Here is a 25,005-nt window from a genome sequence, read left to right on the forward strand (position 1 = left end):
CTCAATGCACACAGAACCCGAGTTTGAAAGCGGACAGACGTCGCACATCTTGCAGAAGGTCAAAGATCCAGAGAGCTTGCTAGGAGAGATTGCCTGGCAGTTGGATCGAAGAATTCTGTCCCATGTATTCCAGAGCCAGGACAGACTGTATGGTTTCACTGTACTCAACATACCAGACAAGATGGTCCAGGTGAGCACGCACCCCTTAACTGGCAAGGTGGATGAAGGCTACCGGCGGCAACTCTCCCACAGGTTTGCTGGCCTTATGGAGAGCTTGAAGCAGTTTGGCTACAGCGCAACACTTCACCCTCCCTTCTGTGAATTTGTCATCAACACCTACGGGATCATCAAGAAGAAGCCTGATTCACGCACAATTCAGGAAATGGACTACAACAATCCAGACTTTTTGAAGCAGGTGATAATTGACACTGCACCGGGGAAACTTGTGAAGGACCTGCTGCTTCTACTCGACTGCCTGTCCTACATGGCCCAGAAGGATGGCAGGCCTCTCTTCCTCTGGTAGACCAGGCTATCATACTAATAGGGCATAATAGACCCACGATCTCAACTGCATGCTCAGAACGCCGCCCTATTAGTAGCATAATATTGTAATTGCTCAAATGACATCACTGGTGACATCACCACTGATAACTCAATCACTAATGACATCATAATTGCTCAAGTGACATGACTGATGGCATTGTAATTGCTCAAATGACGTAATTGTATTGATTTATCAGTAAGTGATGTCAATCGTGTCACTTGAGCAATTGCAGTGGTGTATAAAGTACTCGAAAGCCATACTTGAGTAAAATTACAGAAAGTACTCGAAAGCCATACTTGAGTAAAAGTACATATATCTTCCCAGAAAAAGACTGGTAAAAGTCAAAGTCATTTATTAGAATATTACTTGAGTAAAATCATAAAGTAGCTGATATTCAGGCCATTATTGTAAAAGAGAATGTGTTCTTAATAATCTATCTGGTAAAATAAAGGAAATGTTGACATTTTCCGTACTTAAGTATCAAAAGTAATTTTCTGATATTAAATGTACTTAAGTATTGAAAGTAAAAGTACAAGTAAATGCTGTTAAAAAGAAGCAAGCAAAAGACATGCCTGGGCTTGAGTGGAAGTCGTCTTCTTCTTGAGTCTTATAGCGGTTGGCAAACAACGTTACATTACAGCCACCAACTGGAATATCGTGATTAATGTAACTTGCAAACTAGGAGCACCGATGATTCGCCAAACCTGCTTGCTTGCAGGCTACCCAATTTCTTCAGATTTTACTTTGTAACTAAGATGCTTGGGGGAAATGTAGTGGATTAAAAGTATCCATTTTATTTGGGAAATGTAGTGGAGTAAAAGTGAAAGTTGACAGAAATATAAATACTCAAGTAAAGTACAGATACTGCAAAACAATAGTACTGTACTTAAGTATTAATACTTTGTTATCGTTACATTACACCACTGAGCAATTGTGACGTCATCACGGATTACATTCTTCTTCTAATGGCTTTCCGGCAGACTGGATGCCTTGTACACAAATTCCAGACTCGGGGGTCCGCCCCCTCCTCAATGCTCCTCTCTCTCGCTGCTTCGCTCTCCTCTTCGACCACCATGTTCCCGCACCTGCCAGTGCGCTGGCCTCCCTCGCTGCTCGACAGCGCCCACTTCGAATCCTGGTCGACGGCGTTCCACTCTTTCCCCCGATTACACTGTTGTATGCATAAGTCATATATCAGTAAGTAATATACTCAGTAATGATGTCATCAGTGATGTCACTTGATTGTGACATCATCTTGGCCCTTCATAGGGTCGTGTTCACCGCGTATGGACAGAATATTCACCTTATGTAGAACACAGTCTGGCTTGAGAGACAGGAAGTGTAAACACAATCGGAAGTTCTGATTCCGTTTACACTTCCTGTGACTCATAAACCTAGTCTGACTCATATGTTCGGAAGTTCTGATTCCGTTTACACTTCCTGTGACTCATGAACCTAGTCTGACTCATATGTGAGTCAAACTAGGTTTGACTCACATATGAGTCAGACTAGTTTGAGCAGGTGAAACAGCTGTCGTTTTGAACAGGAAGTCGTGACACAATGGGTCAAGTGGGCAGCACTACAAAAGGCAAATAGGGAAACACTGGATGGATGAATCCAGGAGGCAGTAATGCAACATAAAAGATGCCAACTGCCATTAAACACCACAGAAGTGTTTACGACATAAGTCCATATGAACAGCCCCCTCATGTGGTATTCACGACTTAAGTCAAATTTTTCTGAAAGCTTTTGAGTTCACGACTTCTGACGTGTCTTGTGACGTTTTCGGAAAAAGGGCAGAGGCCATGGACTGAAAGTTAATATTGTAATTGTAGCTGTAGCCTATAGTTTTCGCCATTTTACGTCTGAGGAAATATCTTAATATCCAGGTTTTCTCAGCTCCTCTCATGTGTTTGACCCCGGCACAGAACACAAACGCTTTACAGAACCAACAATCATTTCACATTTATTGAGAAAAATCTAAAACAGCTCACAGAAAAAAAAGAAAAATAAAGATCAAATATCAGAAGTCCAGCCCTCTGCTTCCCCTCGGCCCAAAACAACCAGCGGAAGCACAGTGTAAAAAAAAAAAGCCTCATTACAGCAGAACAGGTTAACAGGTTAGTGCAATCAATGTATTGTTACAACAAGACAAATGATGGAGCTCAAACAGAAGAACAGATGTACGGCCGTGTCCATTTCCAGGCCAAGAGAGGCACGCGGTGCTTCTGTCATAAAGCTAAAGATACAGCAACAGATCGCTTCTGGTCTCCAAGCAAGGACCCCAAAAAAAGAAGGATGAGACATCACTCACACGTCACAGCGTTCGCATTTTGAATTGGGGCCAGTTGAAGTGAATGGGGCAGGCAGGTTTAAGTCCCAATATAAACCATCATATCTATGTCTTTTCACCTTTAATTGGCTTCTGCCAGATTAAAGAACATTATGCGATGTTGACTGTTTTTTTTAGCTATGTAAATTTGCACGTTAGTTTTCCTTATTATTGGTCTCCAAACAGATCATGGCTCTGTCCAGCAGCTCAAATCAAGCCCGTTTGGTCCAAAACTACATCATGATACATGATGACCGAATGGGGCATCAGTCGACAAATATCACGCAATGTGTTTTCTTTAATTTGGTGGAAGTATTTTTCAATCAAAGGTGAAACGATTCACTTCATTTGAACTGGCCCCAATGCAAAATTCAAATGTGTGAAGAGTGATGCCCTATCCTTCTTTTTAGGGTCCTTGTCTCCAAGCTAAAGATACAGCAACAGATCACTTTTAGGACAGAGATACGTGCTTTTAACAGGCGTTTGCATGTGTATGCTGCATCCGTTTGGAGCGTTGGGTCGTAATTAACGCTACGCTACTCAAACGGACACAGGATACACGAGGCGGCCATCATGCTACGCTAACGTGTACCGGTAATTAAAAGCAAGTTCATCTCCGCCCTACAGCAAAAACAAAAACAAAAAATAATAAAAGTTAACGTGGGAAGAGGAAAGTCTGTTTTACAAGACACAAGAGGCACTTAAGAGCTGTCTCACGCCACGCCATAACCACCATGACGTATTAATGGAACTAGCGAGGTAATTAATTTAGCTAATTAGAAAAATATTTCTGTCAACATTACCTTCACATGTCCTAAATTGTCAGCCTGCTTTTATTCCTTTTGGGTATTTTGTGTGTTTAATGTGTGGCTAGGTTAGCAGTGCTCAGAAAATCAGAGAGAGAGAGAGCCAGGCTAGGTTAGCACTGCTCAAACTATCAGAGAGAGAGAGCCAGGCTAGGTTAGCACTAGCCTGGGTAAACCCATCCCCCAACGTGACCTGCTCTCAGACCTGTTCTCAGTCACTATGTGACTAGGAACTGAGAGAGCAGGTCACGTGGGGGCTGGGTTTACCTAGGCTAGCTTAGCACTGCTCAAACTATCAGAGAGAGAGAGAGCCAGGCTAGGTTAGCAGAGCTCAGACTAGCAGAAAGAGAGCGAGAGAGAGTGCCTGGCTAGGTTAGCAGAGCTCAGACTAGCAGAGAGAGAGAGAGCACCAGGCTAGGTTAGCAGAGCTCAGACTAGCAGAGAGAGAGAGAGCACCAGGCTAGGTTAGCAGAGCTCAGACTAGCAGAAAGAGAGCGAGAGAGAGCGCCAGGCTAGGTTAGCAGAGCTCAGACTAGCAGAGAGAGAGCGCCAGGCTAGGTTAGCAGAGCTCAGACTAGCAGAGAGAGAGAGCCAGGCTAGGTTAGCAGAGCTCAGACTAGCAGAGAGAGAGAGAGAGAGAGAGAGAGAGCGCCAGGCTAGGTTAGCAGAGCTCAGACTAGCAGAGAGAGAGCCAGGCTAGGTTAGCAGAGCTCAGACTAGCAGAGAGAGTTTCTGCAAACCATGGATACGTTCAATCTCAACATTTGTGAACATGTGTGAAATAACGGTCTGCTATTGAAATAGCACGGTGGCAAGTGATGGAGTTGTAGTCGGGGCGTAACACCAGAGAACACAGTTCAACCCCCAGCATTCCCAAAGTCTACATTTCAACCATCATTAAGTCACATTTAACATTTTTGTTATATAACCCATTGATACCTGATGCAGCATTTGCATGTATATCCCTCATTTGTGTGTGTTTCCCTTTAAGACCGCTACACACAAATGCTGCATCAGGTATCAATGGGTTAAGTCTAACCTAAAACATAACACTAACCGTAACCGTTTTTGTCTAACCATAACCCAAGCGGTTTTATTTGCGCAACGGTTCCAAATGAACGTTGGAAATGCATCAACGTCTTCAACTGAACGTTGGAAATGCTCCTGTGGCTGGAGGACTTATTAAATATATATCAATGTATCCGTGGTTTACAGGTATGTTGTTGTGGCAACGGAGTTGAAATAAGCACAAACAGGCAAAAGAGAGGACATGACAGTCTGAGCTGTGGACATCATGGAAATGGAATGGAGATAAGTGGCGGTGACTATGGGTCCCCAGAACAGCCAAAGTTGGTGGTTGGATAAAGATGTTTGGATGTATTTATTGCTATGTTACATCTTATATTTGGAACTATTGCTGGTTTCCATGGCAGTGAACATATGACCATGTGGCTCAGGAGTAAGTATGTTCTTCTTCTGGTGGTTTTCGACCGCATGGTACCAGCTCGACTCCACTCCCTTTTTGGGTTTTCCACTGGGCAGGTTCCGAGCTGAGGCCAGACTTTGACTTTTTTTTTATAGCACCTCTGATGAGGTTCCGAGTGAGCTGAGGTGATGCCAAAAGGTGACATGAAAACACTGCAGACTGCTAATTGGTCATCGAGAATCGTCATCACATATGCTAATGGTAGCTACCAGGTTAGCTTACCCTCTTGTGTGTACAACTTCCGCCAAAAAAAGTCCAGTCTTTTGTCTTTCTGCCTTCAGCCTCTTTGGAAATAAAACCGGTCTCCTTGCTTCACCTCAACAGGCACCCATTTTCAGTTGTTTTGTAGAGAAATGAAAGGCTCGGACACAACTAAAACCCCTCTGTACTGAAAACGACAGAATACTTCAGAAAACAGCGGACAACCACCATGGCTTTAAGGGAAGTAATGTTACTGTATGCATTTAACTGTTACATGTCTGGAGGAGTAGGGTTGCTATAAAGCGAGCTCCCAGTGGGTTTAGCCGCTGTGCGAGTGAGCCAGGAGCCTCTGAGGCTACATTAGCTCCTTGCTATGAGACCAGAGCCTCTGAGGCTACGTTAGCTCCTTGCTATGAGACCAGAGCCTCTGAGGCTACGTTAGCTCCTTGCTATGAGACCAGAGCCTCTGAGGCTACATTAGCTCCTTGCTATGAGACCAGAGCCTCTGAGGCTACGTTAGCTCCTTGCTATGAGACCAGAGCCTCTGAGGCTACGTTAGCTCCTTGCTATGAGACCAGGGCCTCTGAGGCTACGTTAGCTCCTTGCTATGAGACCAGAGCCTCTGAGGCTACGTTAGCTCCTTGCTATGAGACCAGAGCCTCTGAGGCTACATTAGCTCCTTGCTATGAGACCAGACCCTCTGAGGCTACGTTAGCTCCTTGCTATGAGACCAGGGCCTCTGAGGCTACGTTAGCTCCTTGCTATGAGACCAGAGCCTCTGAGGCTACGTTAGCTCCTTGCTGTGACACAGCCACAGTTTCACATCATGGAAGTTCAGTTGTGTGAGGTGAGTACATTGAGGGGATTCTATCTGCAGTGGAAAACCAACAGGTTCCAAAATACAGTAGAGGTCAGTCGAGTCGAGGTGGTACCATGCAGAGGAAATGCAGCATGTGACAGTGAGGAGCAAGGTAAGGCACAGAGTGAGTTCAAACCCAAGTTCAGGGGTTCAGGTCAACTGGCTGCTTAAGTGTAGTGTGGTTTTCCAGGCTCGGTACAAGCTAACAAGCTACACGCTAACAGCCTCTGCCTTCAGGATTTCAAACACAAACAATAAGGCCAGTTTCTTCTGTCTGAATGGAGGCGTACGAGATGTGAGGCTGAAGACCTGAGGGTAGAAGAGCACAGAGTAGTCCCATCATCAGCCAATAGAAAACCAGCTGTAAGGCCACTTTTTAAGGCAAACACATGAGTCCCTTCAACTTTTTACATTAGAAAAATAGAGTTAAAAAAAATAAAAGCCTTCTGTTGTTCTCCAGTGGTTCCCTTTTCCTTTTGGAGGACTTGTTCATTTTGCTTTGGAGATGGTCTGTCCTGTGGAGAGAGAAGAAGACACAGCCGGTCAGTACGGCATGTCCTTTTAACATTTATAGGGGGTGTCACGATTTCGATTCTAAAATCTAAAATCGAAATGTTCAATTTCGATCATTGAAATCACAAGCAGAATCGCAATTGTCCCAGTGTTTTTTCCTCTCTCTCCCCACCCCGCCTACTTTGTGTGTGTGTGTGTGTGCATGTGCTCATGCGTGGGTGTGTGTGTTACTTTGTGTGTACCTGTTCAGGAGCGGAACACGTGCACGGCTCGGACCACGTACTGCCTGCAGATGGGACACTCGCTCATCCTCTTGCCACACTTAGTGCAGGTGATCATGTGACCACACTCCAGCAGCACACAGTCGATGGGAGAGTCCATACAGATCTTACATAGATTATCCTCTGCGGCAGTGCTGCCTCCAGCCTCTAGAGGGAGACACACACACACACACACAGAGTCCATACGGATCTTACATAGATTATCCTCTGCTGCAGTGCTGCCTCCAGCCTCTAGAGGGAGAGACACACACACACACACAGAGTCCATACGGATCTTACATAGATTATCCTCTGCTGCAGTGCTGCCTCCAGCCTCTAGAATAAGTTTAGCCTTATCCCTCACCTGTAAGTATATTAAAACATCGCACAAGGGTTAAACTAGCATTATAGGAATTAAAAGCTTGCATAGGCAGTCTCGAACCCTGAATGGAGCGCGCAACTCTCTTGTATTTCACGTCTTAGAAAAAAAATGAATCGGTTAACCGAAAACTGACATCCCTATCTGTGCTTAACAAAAAGTTTATCAAACTGAGACCTTCGTGTTCAGCAAGATAATCTTCACAAATGGGGACCACTTCGTGACTTCCAGACGGACAAGTGTGATGGAGAGGTTCTCCGCCCAAACCCCAAACCGGGCCGGAATTTCCACTCCATTCCTCGGCCTCGGACATTGTCATTTTTATTTACTAACTAGCAATGTGCCCGGGTTCAATAGTCACAAAGCAATGCAACTGCGCGTTTTGCTTGGCCGGAAATGATGGTGGTGTCCAGATGGTTTCCAGGAGTACACAACCTGCCTATGACCACCCCCGAATGCAAATGTTCAGCACAATCCGACCTGGGGTGTGGGCATAGGGTGTTTTCCATCTGTTTTCCAGGACTTTCCAGGTGGTCCCAGGAGTTGATGACGAGCCCATGACCATCGCCAGATCATAACCCCCCGCCTTGCAAAATTTCAGCCCAATCTGCTCTGAGGTGTGGGTGGGTGTGAGGTGTTTTCCAGGTCGTTTCCAGGATTTTCCAGGACTTTCCAGGTGGTTCCAGGACTTTGATGACGTGCCCATGACCTTCCTGAGATCTTTACCCCCACTATGCAAAATTTCAGCCCAGTCCGAACTGGGGTGTGGGCATGAGGTGTTTTCCAGGTCGTTTCCAGGACTTTCCAGGTGGTTTGAGGACTTTCCAACCTGCCCATAACCTTCCGTGGATTATAACCCACCTTCCATTCACATTTTCAGCCCAATCGGACCTGTGGTGTGGGCGTGCATAGAAGACAGACAGACAGACAGACACAGACACAGACACACACACACACCTTCAAACTTCATTATGTAGATTAATTAAAGTGCGCGCTAATATGAGAGAGCGCGGGAGGGAAAGAGACAGAGAAAGAGACACATACATAGCGTTGAGCTCCATTTGTCAGCAGTGGGAGAGAGAGTGAGGCAGTGGGAGAGAGAGTGAGGCGGGGCGCCGATAAGAAAACTACAGCTCGGGGGACATGACACATGACTAAACTACAAATGCAAGAAGCAGGTCAGCAGGAGCAGAAACAAGTATGTGACACCGTTGGGTCCTCGCATTTAAAATAACTGCCAAAGTCCGCCTGAAACAACCACAAAGTAGCCTGGAGAAAAAATAAGTCCGTTTACACGATGCTATGCGTCCTCTGATTTAAAATAACTGTGTCAAAGTCCGACTGAAGCTGGAGCAACTGAAGCGAAAGCAACACAAGCAGCCTGTAGATCCTGAAGATTCGGACACTTTTTGCGCCGTGAGCTCCACTCTATGTGCCTGTCTGTCTGTTTGTTTAAGGGGAGTATCGTATTGTAGCTGTAATGTTCTTGTAAAACCTGGTTTTCACATTAAAGACCACGGATGTCAAGAGGCGTCTGGCGAGTGGGGTATTCCCCGCGGCCCCACCCCCTGCAGGTGTTGCACACACACAGGACTTTACATTACATTACATATGCGCAAATATACTGTATCTATATCTATATATGTGTGTATATATGCGCGCACACACACACACACATGGGGCGGCTTTAGCTCAGGAGGTAGAGCGGGTCGGCCAATGACGCAAGGGTTGGCGGTTCGATCCCCGCTCCCTCCCAGCTGCTGTCGTTGTGTCCTTGGGCAAGACACTTAACCCTCCTTGCTCCCGATGGTGTGTAGGCACCCTGCGTGGCAGCCTGCCGCCATCGGTGTATGAATGGGTGAATGTAGACTATCTACTGATTGTAAAGCGCTTTGGATAAAAGCGCTATATAAATGCAGGCCATTTACACACACACACACACACACACACGTATATTTGGGTGTGATAAACAGAATGTTACATTGTAACCTTCAAACCTTATGTATTCATAAGCCTGAACAGACAACAGGAATATAGTTAGAAAATCGCGGGTTCAGGCCGGGCTCGGGCCCATAAATGCAGCCAATCGGATGGGCCGGGTTCACACAGAACGGGCTCGGGTCGGGTCAGGCTTGTTTCTTTTTGGGCCCGATCTAAGCTATACCGAGCGTGATGCTAACTTCTGGGTAAGCCTACAAAAAGAATGTACGTCATCCCTGCGGTATTCCGTTAGCCCTATGCTGCAGCAGGACTCATGTGGGAATTGAAGCGTGGGCCCTGTGCTTACAGGCGGAGACTAAAAGAAGACAACTCACCTGAACTGTCCACAGGGCTGGAGACTGAAAGAGAAAAACAAGTTATCATTATTAAAGTACCTGGAAACCAAACAAATGTGTGTTTTGAGTTTGTCACACCACAGAAAAATGTGTTCTTAATGTTGTAGACTGCTGTATGTTGGGGTTTCAGAGCTGGTTTGGTTATTAATATGACTATTAATAATAATTTGTGAATGAGTGAATATTCACAAGCTTATGAAATTAGTTCGAAAATATGGTAAGGCCCACACACCTGTCTAATAGCCTTGTTATAGCTATAGACATGCAAACCGCTTTATTCAGTCTCATAAGTAATGGGTTGATGGTTAGAGTTCATACACTGGCTTCTGCACAGATACTGTATAGATATATTTAAGCAATATAGCATGAGAGCTAGTGTGTTGTGGCAAATATATCCCGCTGAGGCCTGCGGCCTCGTGGGATAACAACTGATCAGCGGGATATATGCCACAACACACGCTGCTCGAGTGCTATATTGCTTTTATAAAACGGTTTCCAAGTATGATAATATAAATATAATAATAATACTATAAGTCCGACTGGCATGGTATTCTGATAGAGCAGTGGTAGCCAACCAGTCGCCCGCGGGCGGTGGCGCTGTGGCGCCCGCAAGCCACGTTCAGAAAAATGTTTAAAAAAAAAAAAATTTTTTTTTTTTTTTTTTTTTACACAAACAAGACAAAACAGACAAACAGGCTCAGCCACAGGGGAAAGAAAGAAAAAACAAAAAACGAAACAAAAAAATATAATCAGAAAAATTTATTTTTTATTTGTTTTTCTCCTCCCTTCCCACAATAACACACAAATGTAGAAAATAATTTGTTTAACAATGCATACGTTTTAAAAACGTTTATTGTCTGTGTATAATTTATTGTCTGTGTATAATTAATTATTGATTAACTATTTTGATCCGCCTGGGTTGGGGTCAAAGTTTAGTTTTACGTTACGTCACTACGTCATTCACTCTGCGACAGTGCGACTGCCAGCTGCCAATGATTATATCAGTCGGCTAAGCTAAATGATGGAACGCAAGAACAATGGCAGAAAAGTGAAAGAAAAAACATTACCAATTTCAAGAGGAGTGGGAGGAAGAGTTCTTCTTCACAACAGTGAAAGAAAAGAGTGTATGTCTCGATTAAATGCATAATACGGTACTCATTATTTAAAGGTAAATCGAGCAAATTTCAACAGGTAGCCCCCGACATGACTCGCTACCCTTCAGGTAGCCCTCGACCTCAAAAAGGTTGGTGACCCCTGTGATAGAGTCAGCGGAAACACTACTGTAAGGCGGGACCTCTAGCAAGAAGATAGACGTGCGGGTGATTTGATTGGATCGTTCTGGAGACTGAAGTTGACATTGGCCAATCCTGGCGCTTGCTGAGAAGCTGAGAGCTTTCTGGAAAGCCGACAGGCAGCTCGAGCGCAGCGCTGCATTCTCAGCGCTTGCTGAGAAGCTGAGTGCTTTCTGCAAAGCCCGACACCAACTAACGTTACGGGGTTAAATGCGGGGTTAAATGCAGGGTTAACAGCCTTTTTTTTGCAAAGAAGACATTAGCCCGCATCTATTCTTGTACAAAACATAATTTTCTGCGAAGTATTAGTAAAGTTATAAGCGAAGATCGATTCACAAGGATCTGACAGCTGTCTCCGCCATTTGTTTTTTTTGAGGTAACCAAAGGCTTTTAGTAAGATAGTTGCCATGGCAACCAATAACCCATGGCCATGGGTTATTGGACTCGGTTACGGGATTTATACAATGGCTGTGAACCAATCAGATTGCTTGATTTGAGAGAGCCGTTTTATAATTAACATTAATTATGCTATATTGCTTTTATAAAAAGCGGAAACACTACTGTAAGGCGGGACCTCTAGCAAGAAGATAGACGTGCGGGTGATTTGATTGGATCGTTCTGGAGACTGAAGTCGACATTGGCCAATCCTGGCGCTTGCTGAGAAGCTGAGAGCGTTTTGCAAAGCCCGACACCAGAGCCGTATGCCGTCACCAAGTAACGTTACGTCTTATTTAGAAATGCGGGGTTAAGAGTGAGGGCGCGCGAGAGAGGGGTTAAGACATTAGCCCGCGTCTATTCTTGTACAAAACATCATTTTCTGCGAAGTATTAGTAAAGTTATAAGCGAAGATCGATTCACAAGGATCTGACAGCTGTCTCCGCCATTTGTTCTTTTTAAACCAAAGGCTTTTAGTAAGAGAGTTGCCATGGCAACCAATAACCGAGTCCAATAACCCATGGCCATGGGTTATTGGACTCGGTTATTGGATTTATACAATGGCTGTGAACCAATCAGATTGCTTGATTTGAGAGAGCAGTTTTATAAATATGAATAATCACTAGAGGCTAGTAAATGCCTTTGTTAAAAGTTTATTTAGCTCCAACAATATCAATCAATTCAACTGATTTTGGGTTTCAAACCGTCTCCAAGACCAATGGGTGACATCACGCTAGGTATATCCATCTAATTGACGGTGGTGGTGACACAGATGATGTAACAGTGTTTGGATCTCGCCTGCGATTCCCGTTCTTCGCCATAGGTGTCAACCAATGAGAATTAAGCTTGAAATCTTTGACATTAGAACTTTAACTAATGAGCAAACTGCCATTGAAACCATGAGAGTGCTGTAACTGACCCAGGTTGTTCTGCTGGTCGTGGTAGAGCCGTGTGACTCGCTCCATCAGCTCCCACTTCTCACAGCAGCCTTTGTAGTTGACAAAGTTCCTGGCGAGGATCTCCTTCAGCTGGCGCACGCTGAGCGCCTCGATGTCGTCCGGACACCTCAGGTCCGACAGGGAGGCACGGCGGCAGGACAGAGGCACCTCCTCCACCTCATCAGACGACTGCCAAGAGAGACACAACCAACTGAAACAACCAACCAAACTAGAGATGGGCCGATACCATTTTTTCAGACCGAGTACGAGTACGAGTACTTAATTTTGGGTACTCGCCGATACCGAGTACCGATACGAGTACTTTTTGTTTTTGTTGAGTAACCACTTATTTTGTATTTTCCCCCAATTTCGTTTCATTGTCATGCCTTGTACTTTTAATGATACTGTAATGTTCAATTACCACAATGAAAATAATAGGGGTTCTCCGATCCGGCTAAGCCACGATCCGATCCGATTCCGATTCCTGGGGTCACGATCCGATTCCAGAATCGATTCTCGATTGCAACGATTCTCGATTCCAGAATCGAGAATCGATTCTCAATTATGTAGTTTTATATTGCAATAACACACAAAGTTAAATATAAGACAAAAAATGACAAATGTATTAATGCTGAACTTCAAATTCAACTTCTGTATTACAGTCAGGGCCTAAATTCATTTTGCAAACTAGGAGGGAATTCCCCCCTTATGTTCTTCCGATAAGATGGATTTATAGGCTGGGGGGGGATCTGTAGACTTTTGGGGGGAATACATTAACCAGAGTTCTTAAGTGCAAGAGGTGGTGGCACCGTGGTAGTACAGTACACAAATGACATGAACATTTGGACACTTATTCAGCCGGTATCTTGCATGTTGCGTTCAGGTGCACTGTAAAAAAAAAAAAAAAAAAAAAAAAAAAAATTTTTTTTTTTTTTTACCGATACCGATACGAGTACTTGAGTACGGTATCGGAGCCAAGTACCGATACCAGTATCGGTATCGGCCCATCTCTAAACCAAACCAACCAACCAACCAACCAACTCATTCAGTCCACATCGGGTGGAAACATCTAAACCCAAGACATCTAAATGCAAAGTATGAAGTCAAGTTTATTTGTATAGCCCTAATTCACAAGCATGTCTCAGAGGGCTTTACGCGGAGAATATGTCTAGCTAAGTCTAGTTAAGCAGAGTCAATAAGCAAATCAATCAACTAGAAATACTGCAACATGGTTGTATTCCGCCAGAGATGGGGACTTGGACTTGAGACTTGAGTGGCACTTAAGTCACACCAAGTGACTTGAGACTTGTCCTCAACGACTTGAGACTTGACTTGGACTTGAGATTTGGGACTCGTGAACAATCTTTATTTCTGTGTATTAACATTAAGGAAAGGTCTACTAATAATAATGTCAACTACCGTAAATTCCGGACTATAAGGCGCACCGGTGTATAAGCCGCACCTTCAAAGTTGACTATTTTTTTCTTATATAAGCCGCACCGGACTATAAGCCGCGGGTGTTTTAATTTTTTTTTTTTTTTTTTTTTTTTTTTATTGTGTTTTAATGTTTAATTACCATATGTAATGCTCCCATTTATTAACATTTCAACAAAACAACATAACACAACACCACCTGTGTTGTTATTTACAGTGCACACAGTGTCATACAGTGTCATACAGTGTGGTGAAAAGAGGGCAAGAGAGGAAATTAAAACAGAAGTGGCTTTATAGTTAGAAAGAGTGCTAAAAAAGAGAGATTTTTTTTTTTTTTTTGAAAAAATCCATAGATAAGCCGCACCGTTATATAAGCCGCAGGGGCCAAAAAAGGCCAAAAAACGGGAAAAAAGGTGCGGCTTATAGTCCGGAATTTACGGTAATCAATGCTGATGCTGTCTGCTAATAGATAAGGAGTGAGGAGAATACAGTACATGTTTTGAATTCCTTCGTTTTAGCTATGCAGTGTTCTAAGCAGACCAGATGGCAGCAGATGATAGAACGCTCCTCCATAAGAGACTTGAGACTTGACTTGGACTATAGCCCAAAGACTTGAGACTTGACTTGGACTAGCAAAAAACTACTTGTGAGCATATCTGGCCCTCCGCCAACAAGTGAGCAGTCTACATCCATGCATGTCCAGACTCATACAAGCACAAATACCTTGAAGCCCACAGCACAGTGGTGTGGCCATTCAGCCTTATGGCACTTGAGGCAATGTTTGGGAGTACCTCAACAACACGGCAAATCGTTTTCAACATGGAAAATAACCCCAACCCTCGAAGCCCGACTCTCTATGACCTGCCTATCCCTAGCTACGGCACCTCTTTCCCCTAGCCCAACTCCTCACCACGGTCCTTCCCAAAACCCAGAGCCCCCTATCCACTCCCTCTACCCAGCCCTCAAACCCAGACTCTCTACGGCCTAGTTCCTTATTGCGCGGCTCTCAAAGCTTTAGTTGGCGGCTCTAAGAAATTGCAAAAAACAAAACAAAAATAAACCTTTATGGCATATTATTACAATACAACAATACTGGTGTTGACAGTAATAGAAGGTGCCAAATCATTCAAAACAATAAGCATTTTGCTTTTAGGAGTATTGTGCCAGCGTGCAGCGCTGTTCCAAAACGTGTCAACGTGTGTCGTTGCCTGGGAAACGCACATCCCATAATACAACATAATACAAAAGTGGCTCTCCTATTGACTTTGTCCTGCCAGTGCGGCTCTCATCGAAGAAATAGTGAGGATCACTGCTCTACGGCCTTCCTATCCCTAGCCCCGCCCCTTACTGTCTTTACGACCGTGCAAGACCGACCAGACGAACGGCAGCATATGCCCTATGCTTCATCATTTCTTAATATTTCTCCTGTTTCACAGGTTAGTGGCATGTACAATAGTACAGAAGGTATAGATAATCGTAAGCGAAGCATTACCTCTTTATGTTGTGTTTCATGATGCACTGTGTAACTTGCTATGTTGACGTGGGTTACTCCAGCTTCTCCATAGTGGGGAACGACAATGCTAGGCCACTGTTGTTGTTAAAGGAACACTCTGCCCATTTTCAACCAGCTTTGTATCATTAGAACATCAGTAGTATATCAGAAAACTGTAAACTGTTTTGAAGTCTGTCATTTAATTTGACAATTATTGAGTGTTAAAGTGTGGACCAGTGACATCACTGGTCCACACTAACTCAAATTAATAACTCATTAACTCAAATCAACTCTCAATAACTGTCAAACTAGATGAATGACAGAATGTTTGACAGTTATTGAGAGTTGATTTGAGTTAATGAGTTATTAATTTGAGTTAGCACTCAATAACTGTCAAATTAAATGACAGACTTCAAAACAGTTTACAGTTAAGCAATATCACACGAGAGGGAGTGCATTGTTGGCTAATATTGGCACTGCTGTGATTCGGTCGCAGGCACGAGGCCGCAGGCCGAGTGCCGTAGAGCTGGGCGTCGCTCGGACGCCCAGCGATTTTTCTCCCGGGCGAATACACGCTCAATCGCTCGTTTGCATTGACATTGTATGTAAACTCGATGCCAGCGAAAAACTTTAATAGGTCGGTGTGAACGCACGTTTAAACTGTTAATACAGGATGTATATATGAAAGGTTTATATTCCTTAATGAGTCATCAGGAGGTGGCCATGGACCGTCCCCGGTGGAGGAAAGCCATAGCAAGGATTCAGTCCCACCCAGGAGCCTGGAAAGAGGACTCTAAACAGACGATGAGTACTAACCATGATCTCATTTCTTGTTTTTCTCTTCCTCATAAATCTCTGGAAATGTTTGCTTAGGCTTTGATGTCCATCATAAAAATGACAAGATCAACTCATTGACTGGAAGGTCGTGTACCAACTGATGCCATACTTCACCGTCACATCACTGCTTCTTATTCATAATGGTGAATGAGTGTGTGAGGTCTCACCTGCTCCTCCTCCTGAGCCTCTGGCCCGGCAGGGGGCTCTGCAGGGGGGGCTTCTGTGGGGGCGGCGGGGGGGGCGGCCTCTGTGGAGGCAGGGCCGGTCGTGGGAGGGGGGTCGGGGGTCAGCGTGGAGGGGTTAGGCGTCGGGACGGAGGGGTCGGGGGTCAGCGTGGAGGGGTCGGGGGTCAGCGTGGAGGGGTCGGGGGTGGGGCTCTCGGGGGTGGAGGCGTCACTGGGCGGAGGCGTCTGCTGACCGAGGACCAGCTCCACCAGCTCCTCCTGCACACACGGGATGAAGGACACTACTGGGTTACGGTCACTCGGTTTACCGGCATTTATAGACCCGAGTTTTTCAAAGTGGGAGGCGGGCCTCCCCAGAGGTCTCCAAGCAGGTTCAGTTTGAAAACTGAAAATAAAGATTGTTTATGTTTATTTGATTTACATTGTAACAGTCAGCCGTTGACTAAATACAGACGTACTATTGGGCTAGTTCAATATATGGCACTGAATCATGAACGCAAGTTACTAGACGTTATAATGTTCTGGACCTTTGCTTGAGGAAGTTTTCTCTAACTGGACCTCTTTGAATTTGAATTGAGTACCCCTGCCGGGTACTTGAGCAGCTCGCAGGGGGGGGGGATTACAATTTATTTCCAAAATGATAAAGAAAAATATCCCAAGTCATATCATAAGCCCATTGCTAAAATGGTACATGTGCGCCGCAACTTCATTTATGTTGCAATGTTGCACTCCAACTTGAAATAACAGAATAATGAATCGGTGTCACCGAGGTCTGAACACAGCGGTTTAAAGAGCGTTTCTGTTTTAGCCATTAGCTCCGTTTGTTCGCGGGCTTACCTTCTCCCGGCACAGGTGTGTGGAGACCTCATGCAGGTGCAGGTAGTCCCTCAGCTCCTTCACTTTCAGCTTCATAAGCTCCGCCCGCTCCAAAAGGTTGCCATAGAAACGCTGACAGGTGTGGCAGAGTCGGGGGCGGGGCTCTAGCTGGGCCGAGCAAAGACCGCAGTAATTCTTCTTACAGTCCACACACACATGCTGAGAGAAACAGAGAGCGAGACAGATACAGAGAGACACACACACACACACACACACACACACACACACGAAAGAGACCGAAAGAGAGAGTACATCAAATTTCAAATTATGGAATGGAACCTCTAACTAGACTTTATGCACTTCACTCCTGGCCTTATTGAACAGCTGGGCAGCACTAAAGGTAACCAAGAACTTTTGGATGCCTGGTATGCTAAGCTGTGTGAATGGGGGGGGACGGGCACTGCACTAGTAATACAATAATTCTCAAATCCACTTGACATCAGAAAAATCACTCATGACATATACTAGCAACAAAAAGGGTTTGTTCTTAACGTTTAAACACTACTGCATAAACCAATGCTGTCTGTGGCATTATCTGGCATACTGCCCGGACGGACAATGTGTATTTGCAACTCCTGGTGGTTGAAAAGTGCACTTCCCAAGGTGAAAAAAACAAATCCACGACGCAGCGCTACCGCGCCATGCCCGCCTGACGCGCGTGGTGGACGGCCCAACGCTGGGTTTACTGCATCTGTATAACGGATATTGTACAAAATTGGACTGGAAAAAGAAACTAAATAAACTAAACAATAGCCAATGAGCTGCATTGGAGCGTATCAGAGATGAATAGAATCTTATTGAATATGTGCTATATCGTTCTGTATCGAATTTTCATGGCGACCCTAAACTTCTTTATGTGCTCCTAACTTTTCCAACGTAGGAGAGCACGTGCGCTCCTTGGGGAAAGCGGGTAAGCGTGGAGCCCCGTGTGTACCTTGCGTGCAGCGGTCTCAAAGCGCCCCCCGCAGGCCTTGCAGGTGTGTTCGGGGGGAGACGGGTGGCTATTGTAGGCGGAGTTGCTGTAGGCTTGGTGACGCCGGGCACTGTCGGACTCTTCCACCTCCACACTGGACGAGTCCATACACATCCAGTTACAACACGATGCCCACATGGTGCCTCGGCCTGGAACAACACAAATACACATCCAGTGGTGTTGTCACAATACCAAACATTTTGACTTGGATACCGATACCAAGTTTTAGTATTACGATACTCGATACCGATACATGACTCGATACTGATTCAATACTTGACTACCTAATAGATCAGAAGCAGAAAAAAGAGGGGGGGGGGGAATTAAATATATTAAAAAATAAATAAAACAATTTGAAATCATCTTTCAAAAATATAAAACATTTTAAGAACAGAATACAACATATATATTTTTTTTATAATCAAATTCTTTACAAATTATAAAGATTATAAAGACCCTAACCCTACTCTTCACAACATCCGGTGATATCAGTCTATGTTTGAGACAGGTCCTTTGCCTTATGTCTCAAGCATAGCAAAAAGAAACACAACAGAAAGATAGAAACTACAGCACTGTATTACAGCCATAGGCTGTGTAAGATGGATCAGACTGCAAAGTTAGTTATATGTCTGTCCAGTAATACAATGAGTAACACCCCGTTTATTTATTATATGTCTGTCCAGTAATACAATGAGTAATACACACCCAGTTTATTTATTTTGTAGCGACAGAGTACAATGTCCTTAAACGCCACACTCACGTGACTCTTCTCTCTCTCTTTTCCTTTCTTTAAGAGAGAGCCTGGTGACGCGAGGTGACACTCACGTGCCGACTTTAATATCGAGGCACCCTGAAGGCGTCATCTGCAGGCTGGCTAGTAGTGGCTACAGGAGCCTGGAGGATACGGCTGCTGCAGCTGCGATAGTGTATTTTCTGCTCTCACAGCCCGGTTAATTTTAGTTTAATTAGTTAATTAAATTAATTAGTTAATTAGCCCGGTTAATTAGTTCTGCACAAGCATTCGCAGCTCTCCTTCTTTTACCGACTTTCTCACTAATCCCGCGTGAATTTCAGGTTCTTATCAACATAGCTGACATGTGCACTAGGTACCAGACTACTCACATAGAAAATGTGAGCAGGATCAGAGCTTCTCTTGAAAAGCTAGACAGCGTTATGTATTGTAGCCCCTGTATCGTCCAAAAAAGATCTCTCTCTGCTCTTTCCGAGTTTATGGGGTGCATTATTTTTGATTGATTTCACCACTTTTGCCTTGAAATAAAGTTACCCAACAATCTATTTCATGAATGGGGGGAGGCCCTGAAGAGAAAATGAAAAGAAAAAAAAGTGTTTTTGTTTGAACTCGGGTAGGGGTACCTCAAAATCTGAGGGCCCCCTCCTGCTAGACTATTGTAACTTTATGTTTTAGAGGCTTGTAATTTTGGATAAGCTTGACTTAGTAGACCCACCTGGTCTTTCCCTCCCCAAATATGATGACATCAGAGTGAGCATTGTTAACCTTTAGGTAGGGATGGGGCCGATCCGATCCAATATCGGTATCGGGTGCCGATATGGGCACTAATTCTCAATCTCCACGTTTTAAAGTCGAACTGAACCCGTTCGTCACGTGCATAATGAGCCGTTTCAGACTGAAAACATAGTTTGTCTAATATGACAGGTTGAGAGGCGGGTCATAGTATCATGTCGATGATTTTATTTGACAATTCTGGGGACTGGATTGGGTTTTGGCCAATCATGGCGTGTTCCACCCCCAAATCGAGTGGGATTCAGCGTGTTGTCGTGCTACGCGAGTGGGATCCGCGGAGTACCAGGCAGCCAGCTGCTTCGTGCGGAGGGAGCGGACAATCCGATGAATGGGTGCTGCCCGCCCGCCTGGAATCTCCGAGGGCAGACCCCTGACAACCACGCTCTCAAACGGTCTCAAGTAGGGCTGGGTTCAAAAAATCGATTGTCCGATTTTTAATCGATTTTCATTTTAATCCTCGATTATCGATTCATATGTCCAGAGATCGATTTTTTTTTTTTACTAAACAGGCTAAAATATTGTGCTGTGTGTGGTAGTTGAAACATAGTTTCAAGTTGACGTTTAATTATGTTTGTAGTTGAAACAAAAACATAAATACTGTAGGCTACATGAATGGAAATGTTTGATCATTATAATATCTACTTTTAGAAATTATATAGGCTGAAATCAAATCACTGTGCATAATTGTGAAAGTGTCTTTATTGACAGATGAAAAGGCTGTTATTTACCCTTTGTCACCACGTGGTGAGTAAATATATGTGTAACTAAAACCATTAACTGCAACTTTTTTTCCCCATGTATCTACTTGGCTGGTTGGAAACCCCTGTGTTACATAACTGGACAGTCATGTAATTCAGGGTACAGCTCAAAAACCACGTTTTGGTATCACTAACCAAATCAATATTGAAAATTGATCGAATCGGAATCGAATCGAATCGAATCGAAATTAATCGATTCGCAACCTTGTGAATCGGAATCGAATCGATTCTTGAAATTTGAACCAATACCCAGCTCTAGTCTCAAGCGCGCGCCTTTTACGCTATTTATGTAAATACGATATCCCTGGAATGCGCGTTTTAACGAGCCAGTTACATTTCTTTGCATTCTTAGAGATTATAGTTTTTGTTTGTTGTTCATGTTTCTAACAATTGGCCAAGTTAGTAGTTAGTTTATGGGATAGGAATTCTGCCAGATGACAGGCACTAGGTGCCATTTTCTACTTCATTTGGAAGAGAAAATTATCCACAAATGAAGATTTGATTGACAGCTGCATGTCGTGATATGATTGGTTGAAAATGGGGTAGAAATCTGATAGTACTGGGTGACGTCAGCAAACTGTAAATTACTGTTATCAATGAAATCTTGAAAAACGAACTTTTGATGTGAAAAAGTGTGAAAAACTAAAGAAATTAGATTGTTGTGATTTGTTTTGCATACATTATTAAATAGGTGCACTATACCCAGGTATTTGAACTAAAAGAAAAGAAAAGTCATTCTTGGGTTCAGCTCGACTTTAAAGCTGTGCCAGCGACGGGTTACCTTACACAAATAAGCCTAACTCTTTCATAGGGGTGAGGATTCCTGACCCATACTCACTGTCAGGATGGATCTAGGATCCAACTACATCTTCAAAGTTGCAGAGCCGCACATCCTCATGTTCTTAGTGGGAAATTCCAGCGTCTAATACGACGCAAGACCTCTTTTTCCCGTATTGCGGGGATCTCTCTAGTTTTGGCTTCACTTGGTCCATTATGCCACCAGCCACCTATCCCCCATTCAGAATGACCTCAGTGTTTCCTCCAAGATCGTTTTTCAGCAGCGGTGGCAGGGGGCCGGGGTGCGTAGTAGCAAGCCAGATAGGTAAAGTAAGTAGCCGGCTAAGGGATGTTTGCGGCGTTTGTTCCCCAATTAGTAAACAAACCTCAAATATGTATCCACGAGTGTGACAATTGAAATAATACAAATAAACATTCTTATAAAAAGGCCCAAATGCTCAATTTAGTTATAAATAAAAAGAATATCCATATAGCAAAACAGAAACATCGATTGATTGACATTGTTGTGGTTTTGTGAAGTAGCATGGAAGTGACGTAGTGCTTGTAAACATGCTGGCACGGCCCGGGGTAATGTTCTATCTTCTCCCGAAAACAGAATTTCAGACAAATTATGGCAAATTCGGCAGTATTCCACGTTTTACAGTCGATTCCATTTTTATTGGTCAATTCCGCGATTGCGGAAATCATATGGCTCTAAAGTTCAGCCAAACTGAAGCTAATACAGTGTTTGTGTGTGTTGTGCTAATCATTAATTCAGAGCATTAACCACACAGTGTCATCCTATCTGTCTGGCCTGGTGTGTTAAGCTGGGTCAGCTTGTTGTGGTGTGTGTGTGTGTGTGTGTGTGTGTGTGTGTGTGTGTGTGTGTGTGTGTGTGTTGTGGTTGTAGCAGGGGTTCCCAACCTTTTTTGGCTTGTGACCCCATTTTGACGTCACAAAAGTCTTCGGACCCCATCTTCTTTAGTTCAAATTGGCTGAGTGGGTGGCGGGGTGTCTCTGTGGTTCAGTGACTATTGTGATTGTGTGATTGTATGATTATGTCATCAGTGATGATGCCATCAGTGATGTCACTTGAGCAAGTGGATGTCCAGTGATGTCATCAGTGATGTCACTCGAGCCACCAGATGGAGCTAGAGCAGGGGTTCCCAACCTTTTTTGGCTCGTGACCCTATTTTGACGTTGCAAAAATCTAGGGACCCGCAACATTCAAATTCCGGTACACCATCGATAATGTCATCAGTGACATCGTCAGTGATGTCACATAGTATGCTTCTTTTTCCCCACAGAATTCCGACTTTAATCTCAAAACTCTTGACTTTATTCTCAGAATCCTGATTTAAAGCTATAATCTCAAAGATTTTCATCTAAATAAAAATAAATAAATTAAGAGTCACTCACAATGTTGATTGAGGCTATGGTCCATTGATGGAAGCCTTTGCAGTATATAGTGACATTCGTAACGTCACATAATGCAACACTGTTTGGATGTCACCTGTAATTACCACTCATCGCCATAGGTGTCACCCAAAAGAACACAGCTGAAATTTTAGAGATTATCACTTTAAACTCGGAACTAAAAAAAAAGTAAAAAAAAAAAAACGCAAGTGACCCTAATCATCTTTGGTAGTATTAAATTGGGTCTGGTGTATAAAAATGGTCTGTGCGCGAGCGGGGGTGGGGGTTATGTTTTAATATAATCAAACAAATTGCACGTCAATTTAAGTTTGTTCGAACTTTGGAAAAAGTGACAGCCCTAACGTCAGATCACCTTCTGTCCTTTTGTCTCGCCTCACAATGTGTTCCAGGCAGTGCTTTTTCCATGCTAAAATACTAACGCTACACAGCAGATTAGCCCTGCTCTGTCATTGTCATAATGCAAAATTAACTGCTCAACATAGCCATCCGCTTGTGTTTCCACCATGGATGTATTAAAAGAACGGTTTTCACACGGACCCTCCCCCCCTTTCTTTTCTTTTTTTTAGTACCCGGTTACTTGTTCATAATAGGAGTACTTGAATATTTTAATTACTTAAAATGCCCATCCATAGCTATTGCCTTATCATGACATTTTTCCTGAAATTTGTATTTGTCTTCCGGTGTAATTAGCTACTTATTACTGATTACTCCTTTAAAAAGATGACTTTACTTATCACTTGGTATCGGAAGTAATTTGTTACATTACTAGCTAGTATATTACTTTTGCTACCCATCATTTTTGCATAATAATAATAATAATAATAAGTAGTAGTAGTAGGCTAGTATGTTTCAGTTTTGGTCCAAGTGAAATGTGTGTGCTCTCTCCTGATTCTAAATATAGCTGAATCGCTTGGTTTGACCAAGTAAAACAATTTTCTATCAGCATTTGACTAAACGTCTATGGGAAAATAAATGTTGGATTTAATCCTTTGGTTCATAATGCTTAACCCGGAAGAGGGCGTGACTTTGGCACTCTAGCTTCCTTGGGTAACAGCAGGCATGTCATGTCTTTGTGACACTTTTAACGTGTCGTCGTTAACCGAACAATCAATCACAATGTGGCCAAATAAGTGTTTTGAGTTTATAGCGTAGCGTATTGATTATAGGCTATTGTTTTCCCATAAATATGTTTGTTCCTTTATCGCAAAATAGTCTAGTGTTCTTGTTTGGGTCTAACGTTAGTTCTCGCTTACAAACTAGCATGTGAAGTAGTTAGTTGTTTGTGATGTTACACAGTTACAGTAAAGCCCACGTTTCGCCTCAGTAGTAGTCAGTGTCTGACTGGTAAACAGTCTAAAGTCGGCTTTTATATGAAGTGTGTTGAGCCTGGATCATCCTAATAAAGTGGACCGTACCGGGCCAGCTAGCAGGCTAACGGCTAGGCTAGCTAACGCTACTGAAGTTGATTAAGAGTTGGGCTAAACTTTAAACCGAACTGAACCGTGCTGTGTCCTCAGCCCGGCTGCTGTCAAAGCTGACCACAACCATTCTGTCAGCTGGAAAATTAACTAAACTAGCTAACTAACTAAACTCAAGCTAATGTAAAGCACATCTTACCTCAGGCTGACACACAGCTGCAGGCAGCTAGCAGTTAGCTCCAGCAGCTCGCTGGTAGTTGACAGAGTACGGTCAAAGAACGTAACCTACATTGATAAGAAGTGACACAAAAGAACACCTCTCCATTGCAACATCAGCGCGCAGCAGCAGAGCTACGCCTCCGCCATTTTGGCCCCTAAGGAGACTAGTTAAACCTGTCTGTCTTGTGGTAAAAATAGCATCCAGTAAAACGTCCCGCATACAAAAGCACCTCTGCCAGTTGAACAATGAATAAATAATTCTAACTATTTACTTATTCAATCGATGAAAGAATCAAAGGAGAAACATGTAGGCTAATGCTAAAACATATCTATCTAGCTATATATAAAAGGGATTGTTTGTTTATTTGTTGTCCCACTACACACACACACACACACACACACGGAGGCATAGTGACATCACTGATGACGTGATAAAGTCCATCATCACTGATGATGTCATAAGATGCGAAGTTGTGACTTAATCAGTGATGTCATAAGAGCAGGTGAGCCGGGGGTATGGTGGTGCAGTGGTAAGTGCTGTCACCTCACAGCTCGAAGGCCCCGGGTTCGATTCCCACCTGGGACGCTGTGAGCGCTGGAGGAATGCGTGCCCGTCCGCATGTCCTCGAGTGCCCACCGCCCAGGTGGGGTCGTCAAAAGGGCCTTTCTGTGCGG

The 25,005-nt window shown here is 43.8% G+C and overlaps 1 protein-coding gene across 1 annotated transcript; it reads right to left on the reverse strand.

Annotated features, from left to right (window-relative positions):
* Positions 1-4,723: 4,723 nt before the first annotated feature.
* On the reverse strand, positions 4,724-24,439 carry LOC310777587 (E3 ubiquitin-protein ligase rififylin-like). The gene is made up of 8 exons (XM_083637958.1): positions 24,311-24,439; positions 18,140-18,327; positions 17,167-17,364; positions 16,312-16,587; positions 12,363-12,570; positions 9,696-9,719; positions 6,984-7,169; positions 4,724-6,743 (listed from the first exon to the last, which is right to left on the reverse strand). The coding sequence occupies exons 2-7, from the start codon at positions 18,314-18,316 to the stop codon at positions 6,988-6,990; spliced, it is 1,065 nt and encodes a 354-aa protein (XP_083494084.1). The 5' UTR covers positions 18,317-18,327; positions 24,311-24,439; the 3' UTR covers positions 4,724-6,743; positions 6,984-6,987.
* Between the last annotated feature and the right edge of the window lie 566 nt (positions 24,440-25,005).

Source organism: Poromitra crassiceps (genome assembly GCF_964638095.1).
Source record: "Poromitra crassiceps genome assembly, chromosome: 5".
Taxonomy (NCBI): Eukaryota; Metazoa; Chordata; class Actinopteri; order Beryciformes; family Melamphaidae; genus Poromitra; species Poromitra crassiceps.